This window comes from Pyrgilauda ruficollis, unplaced genomic scaffold (genome assembly GCF_017590135.1).
Source record: "Pyrgilauda ruficollis isolate IOZ18807 unplaced genomic scaffold, ASM1759013v1 scaffold2, whole genome shotgun sequence".
Classification (NCBI taxonomy): domain Eukaryota; kingdom Metazoa; phylum Chordata; class Aves; order Passeriformes; family Passeridae; genus Pyrgilauda; species Pyrgilauda ruficollis.
In genome coordinates, this window is record NW_024519206.1 from 29,932,224 (window position 1) to 29,949,706 (window position 17,483).

The 17,483-nt window shown below is 38.0% G+C and overlaps 1 protein-coding gene across 4 annotated transcripts in view; it reads left to right on the top strand.

Annotated features, from left to right (window-relative positions):
* The window catches only part of TPK1 (thiamin pyrophosphokinase 1), a 302,583-nt gene that overhangs the window by 233,467 nt on the left and 51,633 nt on the right, over positions 1–17,483 (top strand). For 3 of the 4 annotated variants that reach the window (XM_041466833.1, XM_041466830.1, XM_041466831.1), the window contains one exon: positions 6,007–6,118. In XM_041466833.1, the coding sequence (XP_041322767.1) occupies positions 6,007–6,118 (112 nt within the window). Of the gene's footprint in view, positions 1–6,006; positions 6,119–15,269; positions 15,357–17,483 lie in introns of all 4 variants that reach the window. The other variant, XM_041466832.1, reaches the window with a different exon arrangement.

The following is a 17,483-nucleotide window of genomic DNA, read 5'->3' on the forward strand; positions in this document are numbered from 1 at the left end:
CAATATGAAATCTTCAGCAGCTTGTCTACTTTTCACTCTTATCTGCAATCTATTATACTCTGTAGTCTCATAAATGGATATAAAGAAATGGTTCTGATTTTTTTAAGGCATCACTAAAAATGCTAATTAAACCTATAATGATGAGCCTGCTGAGGATAGGGCACCAAATGCACAAGCTCAAGGATAAAATGTTACACTGGGCCAGTCCAAGTCTTGCATGAATTTAGAAAAGGATCAGGGATTTCTTGATTATTGTAGTTTCTCTCTGTATTTGTGGTGTTTTTTGCACTGATTTGTGGAAAACTGGAGAAAATGTTGTGGAATTTCCTTTGCAAGTGGGAAGTTTAAACAGAATGAGTTTCTATTTTTGGTGGTGTTCAGAGTAAAACAAGAATTAGTATTTATGGCATTTGTCAATCTTTAAGGTATGCCTGTGAAAAGGAATTAAACTGATGAAACTCCCTTTTAAAGTATCTTTTGTATTCCCAGATGTCTTTTTAGATTGAAAAAATGTTTTCATCCCTTTATTTGTGTGCATGTTAGCACACATGCTGCTGTCACTTTTAACTGCTTGCAGTATTCTGAGGGAAGTATACTTTCACAATTTTTGCACCTGTGATTGCTGGGGGTTTGCCACCCATATAGGCTGGACTGCAGAAGACAGAGAGTTGTTTCACAGGCTCATGCTTCTACAAGTGATCGGCAAACAAGGGATTTGCTCCCTGTGCTCAGAGACATGAGAAATGTTCTCTCAGGCTGGTTTTTGCTAGGACTGTAGATGTTCATGTGTGAGTGTGAGAAATTCTGGAATCATTTGCTCTCTGTGGATAATTTGTACATTAGATATATAGTAGCAGCCATTTAAATGTATAACCTCAGGGTATAGTAACTCTTTTCAGTTTACTGGTACTCACCTCCACCAGGATTTCCTTTGTACCCTTATCATAAAGTGGTTTGAAACAGATGTGTTCATTAATTGGGTCTAATAATGATTATAATATATTCTGTCTTACCTACATGGGATTTTATTCACTGTAAAGTCATTTTTTTAATGAAGTGCCCCTCTTGAAGGGTAGCCTTGGTATAGGTTTTGTCTTGCAAATAACTGATGTACTGAGGTCTATCCATTTCAGCACAGGAACAATCTAAGCTTTGATAGTAGCAATTGGCAGGATTGGGTCCAACAGTTTTCAATATTATTTTGAAGTATAATAAATTTGCTGGTTTTTCTCTATGTGTTTAAGCAGTCATTGATATGACATATGAGAGCATTTAGACATACAAGTTTTTGCTGGAACTGTGGATACTTTTATTTTCAACAGCAACTAAAAGGCTGGTTAGCTCAATGTTCTCTGAATAGTGTTCACATAATAGCTATTTGGCACTGTGTGTATTTGCGTGAAAAGACAATTGATGATATTTTTAGGATTAACAAAACAGCTCTTCTTAAGCACATCCTTTTAGAAAAATTGGCTGTATTTGTCTTGCTCAAAATCTCAACCTAAAAGCTTTTATTATTGTTAAGTCAAGCTCTTACACAGCTAATGATTAGTAGAAATATTTCTGGAACTTTGTTTTTACTTTATTGCCAGTCATATTTGATTTTAAACGTAAATGTTCTCAGCTTTGTTTCATCCTCATTCCTTTTCTCTTCCTCCCTTCTGCTGCTGTCTTTGGTGATTGTGTTGGTTACCACCCATTGCCTAAGTGTTCTTTCTGTATACCATTTTCTGCACCCAGATGTTTATGTACTAAAACAGATTGTGGTCTTTGCCTTTTCCCTGGGTAACACTATGACATCTGTATTTAGGTTTTTGCTGCTGCTGTTGCTTTCAAGTGTGTGCTGCCATCTATGGAGTAATCATAGAAATAAAGCTGGTATACAAAAGATGTTTTATCAGAAGATCATGGAAAACAAGATATAGATAGTGGAGGAGGCATCGTAGAGCAGTTGGCCAGATCTCCAAAAATCCTGTTTCTTTGTAGTCCCAGATGTCACAGCAAGCACGAGTGAAAGTACACCTTTTAGAAAATTAATTATTTCTTGTAATGAAATTATTCAGTTGTTTTCTTTAAATCAGAATAAATTTGCTTTGTCCTTCAATCTGGTAACTCATTCCTTTTTCTTTTCCTTCCCCATTACCTTTCACATGTCCTAGTTACTTAGCAGTTTCCAAGATCTGTTTACTATATGGTTCCTAATTTGTTTTTCAAAGTTTAATTTTAATTCCTTATCTTTCCCCAGTATCTTGTTAACTGACTTTATGCCTCTCCTCAGTGTTTAGCTTCAGCCTGACAAGTTCCAGGTTTCCCTCCTTCAGATCCCTTCAGAATGCATTACTGAAGATTAGTCCCCATTCTGTCTCTCTTTCATAACATTTTGTTCCTTGATATCTATTTTAGAGTGTACATTTATTGCAACACATCTATTCAAGATGGTCTGAAGAGCACTTGGAGAAGTAATTTTCTTTGTACTGGGGTATCCATACACGTAGGAAAGCTACCACTTTTGTCTTGATGCTGTTTGTGTGCATTCAGCTTGCAGAATTTTGACTAAGGATTTCAGCATCTCACAACCTTGAATAGGGTTAGGTGTATGAATTCCTGACAATCAGTCTCCTATTCATTTCAGCTAAATGTGGTAAATAGCAACTATGTCTTTAGGTCTTTCCCCAGCAAAAAAGAGTGTTGGAGTGGGTGTATATTTAACCACTACTTCTTAAATGCTTTCTTATAACACAAGGCATTAGAATCAAAAGGAAAAGTTTAACCTATGTGGATAAAGCATTTTTAAAAATATCTTCTGACATTTTCTTCTTATTGCTGAACTCTAAAAATTGATTTTATTTTCCAGCATCAAAACAAAATGAAGGAAAAAAAATCGATGCTGAAGATTGATCAATGTTTTTCAAAACTGACTTAATAAGATAAAAATCAATGCAGCTGTATTATTTGTCATTCTTTCATCACCAGGAACATTCAAACATGGTAATATTTGATTCTTAAGTTAAATGTGAAAATATTTCTGTTACCTCCTACGGAGGCAAAAAATAAAAAAAATATATAAGGAGGGATTTATTTAGTCAAAGTTCAGCTTTCTTTTTAAACTTAGTTTTGGAAATTTGAGTTCTGCAGAAACTGAAAACAGTTTGATATTTTAAGTGACAATATATAATTATTGCTTTAATCACACAGACTTAAATAGAACAAATTATTACTTGTATTTGCAAATTACAAGTTCTGATCCTCCCTTCCTCCTGCAAACAACAGTTCCATCTTGCTTGGTTGAGAGATCTGTACTCAAAAAAATGGAAATAAGCTTGGGAACTGAATCTCCCTCATGACAGGTTCACAGTGCTTTGAATTTAGAGCTTTACTGTACAAATGCACTGGCTGATTAACGTTTTTTTGGCAAAAATGAGTGGGTTATTTGTAATTTGTTTGCTTGCTTGTATTTTTCCAACATTCATTTCCCTTTTCTGCTCCCACTATCCCCAGTAATATTAAGATCCCTTATTGATTTATTTAAAGAAAAGCCTTAGAAACTGATTTCTGTTATATTATTGAACCAAGCCCTAAAACATAAGTTTGGCCTGACAGTTGAGAGGATTTTTTTAAAAAAATTATTTGCATTTCAGTATTTCCATTCACCTACCTTCTGACTTGGGTTTAGGCATTTAGGCTCCCTATTTGAAATTCCTCTTAACAACTGAGTGATAGAAAATGTCCTTTTAGGGAGGAAAATCATTGTGCTCACATAATCACTGGAACGTGTGAACTGGGATTTTTGTGAAGTATCAGGCATTGAAAGATTACTAATAAAATCCTAGATATTGGTGAGCCTCTGGTGTTGGCATCTTTTGTTTTAAAGATTTATTTCATGAGCACAGGAAGACAACTATCTGCATAAATTTCTACTGAATTGATTCCCTATCTGCAAGCTGGGGCAGATTGTCATAAAATAGAAAATGCAAACCTGGTAGTAGTTAGACACAGACTTTGAGAATATGGAACTTAATCAGGTTCTCTGTGAGGGCTAGCTACTTTCTCATCTGCTTTTCATATTCCTTTACTGATTGACTAATATGGTAGTTTGCTCCTCTCCTCCAGCAGCTCTGAGCAGCTATATGTATGTTCATTAGGTTCAGACAGTCCCACCCCTTCATCTCTCACTCATCATCAGCTTCATGATCCACAATGTCTGTAATCACACAATGAGAGAGCTTGTACTTGCAACTCTCCTCTTCCTTTCCTCCTCCCTCCATGCTGTGAGAGAGAGGTGGCATGGCATATTGCATAGCTAAAACCTTACCAAGCCTGAATTTGTTACACCTCTGAATTTGGCAGGCAAGCATTCACAACCACTACACATATATACATGGCTCATCACCACGTGAAGCTGGACACCCTGAGAAGACAGATAATATTGGATGGGTTTTCTTCTTGCTCTGCAAACAATCAAATAGACTTAAGCTATGCAATCTGATATTCCCTAATTGACAGCTCTTCCAAGGTTCATTTGTTAACTGAGAGCATGACATGTATTGATGTTGTTTCTTCATAATGCATTTGGCATTAACAGGAGAAGCTGTTGAATGCCTCAGACATGAATGTCTCAGCAAGAAGAGATTTTGCCTACAGTTTTGACTTTCTAACTAGTGACTTTGTATTTGCAAGAGCACGTGAAATGAGCATAGGACAGGACAGAGCAGCAGAAAGAAGCTTAAATGCATTATCCTAAGAAAATTTGTGGGACTATTTTTGCTGCTTGGGACATTTAGTTGACTTTTATGGTTCAACTGTTCTTCATTTCTTTTGATATAAAACTTTGGTTTCTTGCTTAACAAAGTGTTCACTGAATACTCATAGGGCTTCAGAGGCTATATATTTATAAATAGGCCTATCTGATTTTATTTATAGTGATTAAGAATTTGTGTGTAAAAGACATGCTCAAGAGTTTTGCTTGCCTGCATCCACAAGAGAATAAAATAAAACGCAAAAAAATCCTCTATTTCAAAGACGCTTCTCCCTGGAAGCCCAGGTTTATTTGAAGGAATAAATTATCTGTGTAGAAGAGACCAGAGGATGATTTCTCCACTGATCTTGTCACTACTTTTCATTTGCTGCTTTCTTGTAGCTAGTTTCCATAAACACTTTCTTAGTTTCTTAGAATACAGATTGTGCTAGAACTGTAATACTCAGCACTTTTCATTCTGTTAAAGATTTCCACTATCTACTCTTCCTTGTAACTGTTCATGGGATGTTCACACAGGAGCTGTAAGTGCTAATTAAGAGATTTTTCGCAAACATATCATCATTAATAGCTGTTGCTTCTCCTGCATCCATGAATATTTTAGTTACTAGATTAATTTATATTGGATGTAAAAAAATGTTTTAATTTCAGCTTTTTCATTATTTGGTGTAAGCAGGTTACTCTAAATATTTAGGTTAATTTCTCTAGTACCTAGTTAAATTTCTGCATGTATTCCTCCTTCTGGGTAGAGTACATGCCTGGAGAAGTACATGAAATTTTACAGATGTTGTCAAAATAATTGAAGTGCTTCAGTGGTGCTTTGACTAGCACTGTTTAGGAAGTGAAACACAGCTGTTTAGATGAGGAAAAAACATGTGAATGGATAAGGATGCCTTCTTTTCACAGGATTAAAGAACCTAGGTTTGACAGAAGCCCTTCTGTCATTCAAATCTATTCAAATCTATTCAAATCACGTCTATTCAAATAATGACAGGAAAGAATGAGGAAAGCTACATTCTGCTTAGGAAAACCTAGAAACAAACTTTTGAAAGCCCTAAGGTCTGGAACCTAAGCACACATCTCTCCTCCCTCTGTAAACATCAGTGCCCTGACTTCCTACTGCAACCAATTATTCGTGAGCCCTTGGGGGACATTCTGGAGCTGTCTCCAAGTACCTCCTCTTTTTTTTGCAAGGTCTGTGATCAAATGCCATTTGGGCAGGCACTGACTGCAGAAACACTTCTGTCTTGCAGGGCAAGCACAAGCTGCATGTGGACACGGGACTGGAGGGCTCCTGGTGTGGCCTCATCCCCATCGGGAACCCCTGCGAGAGTGTGACCACGACAGGCCTTAAGTGGAACCTCAGTAAGTGACATGCCTCTGGGACAGTGGGTTTGGTGTGGTCCTGACCCTACACTTAGAGCAGCTTCACCAGTGATGAAGGGCCTTACAAGTCTGAAGGTGAAGCATGGCATAGAATCCCTGCCAGGCCATTAAGGAAGAGAAATATGTTTAAACCTGAGATCTCACAGGCAGAAACACATTTTCCATTTGGGAGTCATTGTGCTCTTCAAGCAGAACATTTGCTGAGGTCATGATACATTACCATCTTGATACATTGCCCTCCAGGGAAAAGAAGCCAGGAGTGTCTAAACTCCTGTTTATAAGCCATAAAGTTACAAAAGACAAATACTAACGGGATACAGATTATCAAAGCTGCCTCACTTCGCCTGAACAGCTTCATGTATATTGTCTGTTTCTCAACCCTGAGTGAATAGATCCTTTTTCTTACTTTAAAGTGGAAAAGATGCCATTTGATCTAGAACCAGGGACATTTATCTGTAGAGAAAGGAGGTTTTATAACGCAAAAAATCGAAACAACTTTCATCCTCCTGCCTCTTCCTCCCACACTGAGTCATTTGGGATGTATTTACACAGGAAAGTAATGGGATATTTTCAATGAAGAATCATTAAAACTTAAGTGGGAGCAAAGCAGTAATTAAGAGGCTCTAGTCTCAGTCTGATTGACATGTCCAGGCTTTAGAGCCATTCCATGCATAAAGGGCATGCTGTTCTCACAGTTTGCAGTGCAGCGCCTTCACTGGCTAAGAATTAATGTGAGTGACCCACCATGCAGCCAGCAGAACATCTGCTGGTTCCACTGAGAGCTTGAGCACGTGCATTTAAGGTGGTGGTAGGCATTAGTAGCTCATTAATGATAAAATATATAAATATGGCATTAGTTTTGGATTGTGGGAGAATTGCCAGATGAACAGCTGTCTGGCTAGCAATATTTCTGTCCTTTTAAACTGGATTGGAAGAGCTGAATATATTGCACGAGAGACATTCCCTTAATTTGAAAAAGAGATATTTTCATTTGTATGTATAAATACAGTTGACATATACAATACTGAATTTTCATCTGCTCATCTCCTGTTGTCCAGCAGCAACTTCTGCGACCCATTGCACTGAGGTGCTAATTTCTCAGAAAATGTTCTGTCCTTCAGAATTAGGTGCAAGAAGCTCAAACCAACCTCATGTTAATGAAGGAAGCATCTCTGAATCCTGTGTTGTATTGCAAAAGGCTACTGTATGGATCAAAATGTTGTAGATGCAATGGGGTTGCAGCCCTTTCTTCTGATTTTTTTTAGCTGAAAGAGCCATTTTTCAGGTACAACAGAATTTTTTTTAGTTTAATTCCATAAATGTCATCAGATTTACAAGGTGCTCATTAGGAAGTTGGTAATTTTAAACATGGTCTGTCTGGTCTGTTTCTTTGTTACTACTGAATTATGGTTGCCTGGTCTGCTAAAGAGAAAGGGATTGCAAGTCAGCTGTGCCAGCTGGAGGAGGATGCAGGGGGGAGATGAAACAGCAGCAAATATTTTTTCTCTCTAAGGTTGGGTTAAGACATCAGTTTCTTAAATTTTGGTCATAACTAGATATGGGCCTACAGGGATTTTAATACTCTTAATTTCTTTTTTTTTTTCTTTTTCTGGGGGACAAAAAAGTATTTATGGGACTGTTTCCTGCTTGTTTCATCTTAAGACAACACCATCATCTCTGCTTCTCCCTGCCCTTGTTGCGTTATTTTCCAGGAGGAAAGAGAGCAGACCTTTACAGTGGTTTTTTTTGTGATGTATATATTACATCCTGTTACAGGCTGTTTTCAGTCTCAATACTCATGTTTCTCCCAGGCTGTAGCTCTTTCATTTATTTCTCCATATTAATCACAAATATATATGTAAAACTAAAAAATGATCTGGTCTTCCTTGAATTGGCTCAATCTATCTCAGACATCAAGGTCATTACAACCTGAAACTGTTCTCTTGCCCAGGTGACTAGAGCTAACCTTTTCACTGATCCAAATGCAGAATAACCATTGAATTAGGTTGTTGTTCAGACACTGATTAAAAAATTGAAGTTCAATTACATTTCCCAAGAGGGAAACCAATATCTCCAATTCAGCATGTGGTTAGTTGTGTCTTGGTTGGATTTTTTCCCTAATAAATAGGATCTACATTCTGAAAGTTTGATACTAACTTCCATTGTCTTACTGCACTTTTATGCTGCCTGTAGTTTTGCACTTACTTCAAAAAAATATTAATCCTCCTGTAAATTGGGATGGAGAAGCAGAGGATCAAGTGGGGGAAATAGAATAATAGGAATGGAAACTGAAGTGTGATATGGATGTCAGCCTTGCTGCTAATGGCTGGCAATGGCAGAGCTTTACCTGTTCATTCATTAATAGCAATCTGAGCATACACACCTTTGCAAACCTTTGTGTAAATATATTGTAAACCTCAGTGAATAATTTTTTTGTGGTTATAAATTCATTTTCATGTGTAAATCATAAAAGGAATGGAATTTTTAAGCAGAGCGTGACATGAAATGCCTATTCCTCCAGTTTGTTATGGAATTAATTGGATGTGACTTAACAAGTTGGGTTTTAAAAAGTAATTTTTGAGCTCTCAGTATGTTTATGTATCTAGGCAGTAAACTAATTTCAGAATTTTAGTTCAAACAGTGATGCATTAGGTGGTAGGTGAGCCCTCATTTTTGTGAGCAGTAATTTCCAGCAAATCAAAATTCAAATAACACTGCAGTACAAGAAAGAGCTGGCTTTGTATCAAGGTTTTTGATGTTTAACACGAATTTCTGCCTGAGCATATCTAGATTACTCTGCCAATTAAAATTTGTAAAACCTTCGAGAGGTAGTCAAATGTTATCTGTGTCCAGTGTACAGGTGCTGTCATGATACTTCATAGGTTCTGAATAGAAAAAGACAAAGATAAATACCTAGGACAAAAGCTGTACTGAGGTCAAGAATAAGCTACCAAAGGTCTCATTTCGATGTCTGAATTAGATAAACCTGAAATTTGTAAGTTATTCTGCCAGCAGAGAAATAATGATGTCTTTTAATATTACAGAGTTCAGTATTTTTTTATGTCTGTTTGAGAATGCAGCATGTATGCGTGCCTTTATGAGTGCTTATCTTTGTTATTTGCTAGCACTTGTCACAAACAGAATTTTCATTTATTTTAGTTCTCATCTTATGGGTGAAAGAACTTGGAGAAGAAAGTGGAAAATTGATTAGAAAAAATATTTTTATTCGTACTTGCTATTGTGTAGCACATACTCAGTACACATTATAAACATATTATTTCCATTCCCAAAGGGATACTGATCTTTTCTCTATTAAAATCTGATTTACAGCACAGGAATCAGATAATGCTTTGTCTGATTTGACTCACCTGACTGCTTGCTGATAACAACTCTTATGTCTAATAAATAAATAACAAAAAATCCAATAATGCCAGAACTACCCAGCATTCTTCATTAGGTCCTCAGTGGTGCTTTCATGGAAGGTAAATAAAAATGAAGGTAGAAATCAGCTGCAGTGCTCATCAAAGAAGAGGTTGGAGGGTAACAGTAGGCTTTTTAGGAAATGGTTCCTTTTCTGTGAAATTACTTTAGAAAATAAGCTTGCCAAGTAATTTATTCTTCCTCCCTATGGCCTTTGATATGCTGTATGTGATGTCTGTACTGAAAATACCAGCATATATGCATGTGTATGTATGTGTGTGTGTATATATATCTGTATCGATCTATCTATCTATCTAAACTCTGTGTATATGTGGTTGTGCTTTCCAGATAACTTTCATGCGAGTTTGCCTTCTTTAGGCAGGAAGTTAAATTGCTGTAAAATGCTGCCGTTCAAAAGAGTGCAACTGTCATTTCACTTCAAAAGGCAATAGCAATAACCATGGGAGCCAGACCTTTCTCTAACTGTAGCAACAGAGCATCCACTGACTACTAATGTCACAGGCAGATGAACAGGATCCCAAGTCTTTTTGATGCTGTTTACATTGTTAGTAAAATTAAAGTGTTTGTACTGTTTTACTTCATGGGGGTTTTATTGATGTTGCATTGTGAATGGAGCAAAAAGTTTACAGAAGCAGTTGTGGTTTGTGTTTTAGGAGAATTCATAGTCTAAAAAATGAAAGAAAATTAGTAACTTCTTAAAAAAAAATAGGGTCAGAGACTGTTCTGGGAAAGGTTGTAAATTAAAATGGACAGGTATCTATGCTAGTGAGGCTGTTTGTATAAGCACTTTCTAACCTGTTTCATAACTGAAATAGTTTATATACACATTTTGCTAGCCCAGTTCTGAGTGAGGCAAACTAAGTGGTGCTTCTGGGAATAGCTTTGTTTTCAGTGGCAGAGTAAATAGCTTCACAGCTGGATTCCCATTCTCCTCAGCTTTCCTCTCTTTCCCTCTCTTCTCTTGTTCTTTACTGGCAGAAGATGTATTATCAGTGATGTATTTTTTCACTTATCCATTGCAACTCTAAGACTCTGTATAAGGGTGGAGAGGACAGAAATGACGTTGCTGGTCCCAAAGAATTGGGTGGCTTTGACCTTTGGCAAGCTGTTTGCCCACAGGAGTGCTGCTGTCAGCCTTGCAGGGTCATATCATTTATTTCAAAGCTTGGCCTGCTGAAATATTTTTCCAATGAAGCAGATGTTCTGATGGTGGCAGCCTGGCATCCCACTGGCTTACTGCAAGTCAGCAAAAACAATGAGGGCCTCGCTTAGCATTGTCTAAAGTGATTTTGAGCCACAAAGACCGTTTGGTATACATTAAATGACTGATGAACACAGAGCTCAGTTGTGCTGGGCCTCTAAACATGTATTCACATTTCTGGCTGAACAGCAGCTTGAAAACTCAGTCAGACTTTGTGAAAAGGCTTGAAATGGGGATTTGAGGTCACACATGCAGTTCATTTCCACATAGTTCAATAAATGTTAGGAATTAGTGGGAGAGAGATTCAGATCCTCTTTAGCAAGGTAGCGTTCAGTTTGGAAAAGGTGTTTTCAGGTGATAAACAGATATGCTTTTCTAGATCACACTGTTGGGGCAACATTACTGCTGTGGGACTCCACTTACAGAAAGATTCCTATGAGTACCTTAGTTCTGAACTAGCTCAAAGCACTTCCAGTGGTAAGTTTAGCTCAGCTGGAAAGCCATCTTTAATGGGAGATAGAGAATGTATATATGATCCTTCTATGCAGCAGTAATAGGCAATAATTGCCAGGAAGGAGTAGAATTAAAAAATCCCAGAGAGACTCCAGCACAGCTGTACACAGAGTAGATGACTCTCCAAAATCTGAATAATACCATCCTGAAGTAAACTGAAGACATTTAGAATCATAATAGAATGTCCTGAGTTGCAATGGACCCATCAGGATCATCAAATCCAGCTCCTGGCCCTGTGCAGGACAGCCCAAAGAATCACACTGTACCTGAGAGTGTTGTCCAAGTAATTTTTGAAATGCATGACCCTGAAAAAAGTTTCTCTTCATCTTTCTTATAGGCTTCTACTGGAAGGCTATAATTCAGGTCCCTCTGAATGGCTTCCCATTACTTAGCTATGTCAACTGCAGCACTCAGTTTGGTGTCATCTGTAAATTTGCAGAGGATGCACTTAGTCCTTTCATCTACATCATTAATGAAGACATTAAATAGCAAAGGTTCCAATAGGGATCCCTGAGTGACCTCTTGTCACTGATGTCCATTGGACTCTGAGTCACTGACCAACACCTTCTGAATGTGACCATATATCAATTCCTTATCCACCTAACAGTCTACCCATCAAATCCTTCCCTATTCAGTTTGGAGAGAAGGATGTTGTGGAGAACTATGTCCAAGACATTTTACAGAAGTCCAGATAAATCACGTCTGTAGCTTTGACCACGTCCCTGAGGACCCTTCTCCACTGATGTTGTCACGCCATCATAGAAGGCCACTGGGTTGCTCAGGCAGGACTTGCACTTGATGGAGCCGTGCTGCCTGTATCAAATCACCTCCCTGTCCTCCATGTGCCTCAGCACAGCTTCTAGGAGGATCTGTTCCATGATCTTCCCAGGCACAGAAGTGAGGCTGACAGGTCAGTAGTTCCCAGGGTCCTACTTCCTACATTTCTAAGAGAGGTACAATGTTTCCCTTTTTTCAGTCACCTGGGACTTCGCCTGACTACCAGAACTCTTCAAATATCATGGAAAGTGGTTTGGCAACTACATCAGCCAATTCCCTCAGGACTCTGGGATGTATCTCTTTAGGTCTTGTAGACTTATGTACATTCAGGTTCCTTATATAGTCATGAATCTGGCCTTACTTACAATGGGAAGTACTTTGTCTCCCAGTCCTCATCCTGCTGTCCATCCACTCAAGAGAAGTGGGAAGAGAGGTTGGCACAAAGACTGAGGCAGAAGAGGTGCTGAGTACCTCAGCCTTCTCCTCATCCATTGTTACCAGTGTTCTACCACTGTTTATTGGGTGTGGGTGCACCTTCTTTGACCTTCCTTTTCTGGTTAACAGACCTGTGGAAGCCCTTTCTGTTATTCCTTGCATCCCTTGCCAGGTTCAGCTTCCCTTGGCCTTCCTCAGCTGTATTTAATCTCTGTACTCTTCCCAGGTTTCCTGTCCTTGTTTCCACTGCCTGTGCATTTGATTCTTTCCATTTAATTTGACCAGCACTTCCCTGCTCAGCCATGCCCATCTCTTGTCTTCCCTTCCTGGGGATTGCCAGCTCTTGTGCTCTATGGAAGACTTCCCTAAAGATCTGCCAGCTCTACTCTCCTCACCTTTGAGGGCAGTTTCACAAGGGATCCCACTGACTGTCTCTCTGAAGAGCTGGAATTTTACCTTCCTAAAGTTCAGAGCTTAACTTTACTCCTTGCCTGACCTATACATCTCAGGACTGCAAACTCCACCTGTGTGTGGTCACTGCCGCCCAGGCTGTTCCCAGTTAACTCACTTCACCTCCCCCGGCCAGAACATTATGTATGTGCAGTTACATTGTTGTGGCACATTGCAACTATGGAAACTAATTTCATTATTAATGTAGAGGGGAGAGGGTTGTGAAGAGAGCAAAATGCTGTTCTTTCCCTTGCATCCCCTCTGTTACTTCAGTCCCTTCGATCAGCTTCTAGTAATGGAAATCTAACCCAGAGCTATGAAGAGGTAGGTGCTCTGCTTAAGCCCAGCATTGGAGCAGATAATCCTCATCACTCTCGTGGCTGTAGATTGGTGAGAGTACAAAAAGTCACATGAAAATCAAAAGCAACCTGCTGCTACTGAAGGATGCCTGTTGTAAAGTCAAAACACCTTTCTGAGCAAGAGATCTGCAGAGAGCCAGAAAGCTACCTTTTGGATTGGTGGGGGTCCAAATTATCTCTATGGATTTCAGCACTGACTCTGAATTGTCATCAGCGAGTGTGGGGACTGAATTTGTCCAAGAAAGAGACCTCATAGTTTACACTGATGACATTTAACCCTAAAAGCATTCTCATCAGTCAACCTGCCCACATGGATACTGAGAAATAATCTTTTTTAGACAGCAGCAGGGTCTAAGCTGGAATGTAATTGTGTACTTCAATGAAAGTCAGTGAAAAATTGGCCAGAGTACAAATGCCTGTTTGTCACATCCCTTGCAAATATACTTTAATTGTTTTCATCCTTAAATGCCCAGAACCAGCCATAATAAATGTAAATGTCATGTTGCCTGGAGATTTCCAAAAACAAAAAAGCTCTCTGAGGCATGTGGTGAGTTATTATTGCCCGTTCCCAATGTCTGCAGAACCACAAAAGGGCAAGGACCAGTAGGAGGACAAATCAATCACATCTGGCTAGAGTATTCCAGAATTAAAAAATTAAATGTGTTTAACTGTGGTGACTCAGTTAATGAATGTTTGCTATTTAGATTTTTGGGGTGTTGTTCAAGTAGGTAAGCATTGACTCCTCCTTTGCAATTTGTTTGCAGACCTTTTAGTTCTGTTTACATTTTTAGTACATACTAGCATATGTGATTGATCTCTTCTTCCCAAAAATATGACACTGAAGGAAATTATTTTCTCTGCAGTGATCTATTCCTGTACCCTAATGGCAAACAGTCCTGGATATCTCTTCCACAATGTCTCAATTCTTCATTCACTGTTCCCTTTGTAAACATTTTGCATGTTGTATCTGAGGGGGCACTACTCTCTCCCAGTTTTTGGCTCTAGATGTTTGTGGAAAAGGTGTTTCTTTCCTGCTGTTATATCAAGTTCCACAGAGGATGAAAGTCTGGTGGATGTCATCGCTGACTTTTGTTGTGTGTTGTAAAAACTTACGTTTTGGCTGTAAGTTGTTCATGGCATCCTGATGTGTAATTAATAAGCCATTAACAACTGACTGTAGTGAGTGTGCTCTGGAACTATTAATTTTAGACATGCATACCAATTACACATCACTAAGCAAAGCTGTTGTTTTCAGGTGAGTTGGGAAATACAAATTTTTGATAGATTATTCCATGCCTTGCCATAGAAGCAGCTGTGACTTCTTTGGGGCAGTAAATTCATATGGCAGGGGGGTGTCAAGCCAAGTCAAGGTGAAGAACAAAGAGAAGGTGGCAGAATAGCAATCTGAGATTGCATTCAGAATTAGAACCATTTTGGAGAAAAGGCAGATAATGTCAAAATACGCAAAGACATTAATGCAGAGATTGAGAAAATGAGAATGGGGGTGTTTTAAGTAGACTGGTGACATCTTCCATTTCGAAGCACTGAATTGAGACAAAAATTTCTGTCTTGTCATATCTCTGCTGTTTGATCTCTCTCATTTTCCACTGCTGTCCAGGCATTATAACCTACTTCTACTGTCCACAAACTGGTAAGCTCAAGTGATGCATCCAAGTGTCCCTAGGATCTGCCTAGGTATTGATCCAACAGCAAAAGATAGCATTAGACATCATTGATTTGAAAACAACTTGCACTCCTGTGGATATAAATTCAAGACTGAAACTAAGGAAAAACCAAAAACAGAGAAATAAAATTAATTAGTGTTTGGATGTCATGGCACTTACAGATTTGAGACACTGGCATCACTCAGTGTCCCAGGTGTGTTTCCTAGGAATGAATCTGCAGTCACAGTAGACAGTGCAGATATGTACAACATCAGCTTTTCCCCCTGCAGGAATGGAGACACCTGGGAGGAATAAGGTGAAGCACTGCTGATTTTCTTGTGGTTCAGGAAGTTGTCTGGAGTGTTTACTCTCTGCAGGTACTTTATCCACTTGCAAGTTAGCTATTCATTTCTCTTAGCACTCAGGCTGCATTTTCATCATCCTAACATTCCTGAGAGCTCTGCCTTGCTTCTGTAAAGCACAGGATACCCCAAAATGAAAGCTGTAGTATCATCTTTAAGATCTTACATAAGATGTTAATATGTCTGTGTCATTGCTCTTGAACAGTTTCACATGTGCCAATGGTATTATCAATTCTATCATAATAAGAAACACAAACCCTTGAGGAATTCAGCATGCATGCATTCAATGCAGTTTATACAGTAAATAAGGCATAAGAGCACTAGGATTAATTGGGACTCAGAGGGTGTCAGTTAAGAGAATACTATTTGCCAAAATGAATCTGGCCTGCTTGGTTAATGGGGCTGTGTAATTAAAGGGTGAAGGAACTGCATTAAAATTGCACAGGCAAACATTAATTCTGGCATCCCCTTGCTCTCAAGTCCATGACTTTGCAGCCTTAGCATTTCTTAAGAGTTGTTTTCCATGTGTATTATTTCCATGTGAATGTGGGTTCATATACAATTGACAGGTAAAGCATATGTAGCATGTTCCATTGTATCTATAGAACTTTAGGTCAGCATGTGGCAGCAGAGTTTCCTGTTATTTACATTCTGAAGTTTTCCTTGTGTTTAATATGAAAAAAAAAAATTAAATCCTTCAAAAAATTCCAAATATTTTTAGTATATTTTAAGTGGTCATACATGTCATAAACCAAACAGTAAATACAAATAAGTGGAGGTGGAATGAATGTCAAGAGAGCCTACAATATGTATAGCTTTCCTATGGCATTGCTTCTGAAAAACCTGAAAAAAGGCTCCTCTTCTATGAGCTTTCAGTTCAATTTTGGGGATTCCTTTATAACAGCATCTTAAGAAACTCTGTTCCAATTTTTTTAATTTTTAATTTTTTTTTAATTTTTAAATTTTTTTTTTAATTTTTTTTTCTTTCTATATTCTGCAGATATGGTATGTGATAAATATATTTTCAAGCTGTTAAGGATTATAACACAGCAATTTGATTTATAATCAAATTGCCAATAAGAAATCTCAGAACTGTACGTTTAGGTTTCCCAAGCGTGGGGCATAACTGTAATTTACTGAGGCACCAGCAATACCACTGTATCACTGCTGATTGACAGGCCACTTAATGATGCTGTTTACAAGGCAATTTTCTAATCAGCTTCGTGAACACTTATCAGGAGTTTGCTTCTTGACTTAAAGCAGAATTGGAGAGATAGCGTTTGTTTTGCTTATAAAAACAAGCCAGGGAAAAAAAGCAAATTAAAAAGAGAAATTACACAAATATAGGAAGTTTTGATGTCATTAATCTGGATTATGCTTTCAAAAGTTCAATATAGACTTAAAAGCTGTGACATGAATGAATCAGCATTCATCAGGCTATTACTTTTGTGCATTTTGAAACTGGATGATGATAGCTTAAATATTGACATTCTTGTTTTTAACAGGTGTTACATTTCCAGTCATTGTTTAGTAATAATTATTTGATATAGTAGATATTCTGTTGGGTCTAGTCAGTTGAAACTGAGGCGCAGTTAATTATCCATTTATTTCACATTTCTTTTCCACTCGAAGAATAATTAATTATTCCATGCTTTCTTCCTATTACTTCATTCTTTTGTTCCATAATAGAAAAGCTTTAATTTTAAAAATGTGATCTAAATCACATGTAAGCTGGGTCAAGTGTGTCTGGCGTGGAAGCAATTCATTATATGATTTAAGAGGTTTTAACAAGATGAGCTTCATTTGACCTGACAAATTTATGAATAGTTTTGACCAGCACAAATAAAGTACGTTTTCCAAATTTATCCCTGAGTAATCATTCTAAAACCCTTGTAAACACACCTTGTAAACACAGTTCTTTAGGCTGTGTATCCAGTATATGTTGAAGAATTCATGTTTTATGAAAATCTTACAGCTTAATACCAAGCTTGTGGAATTAATGGGAGAATTGCACACTGACTTTAATATTAATATTTTAATCTGGAAGTGCCTCTGTCCCTTCCTTACTAGAGTTACTTAAGCCCTGAATTCATCAGAAGATTTAGGCATTCATGCATTCTTATACCTGTTACTAGTTCCATT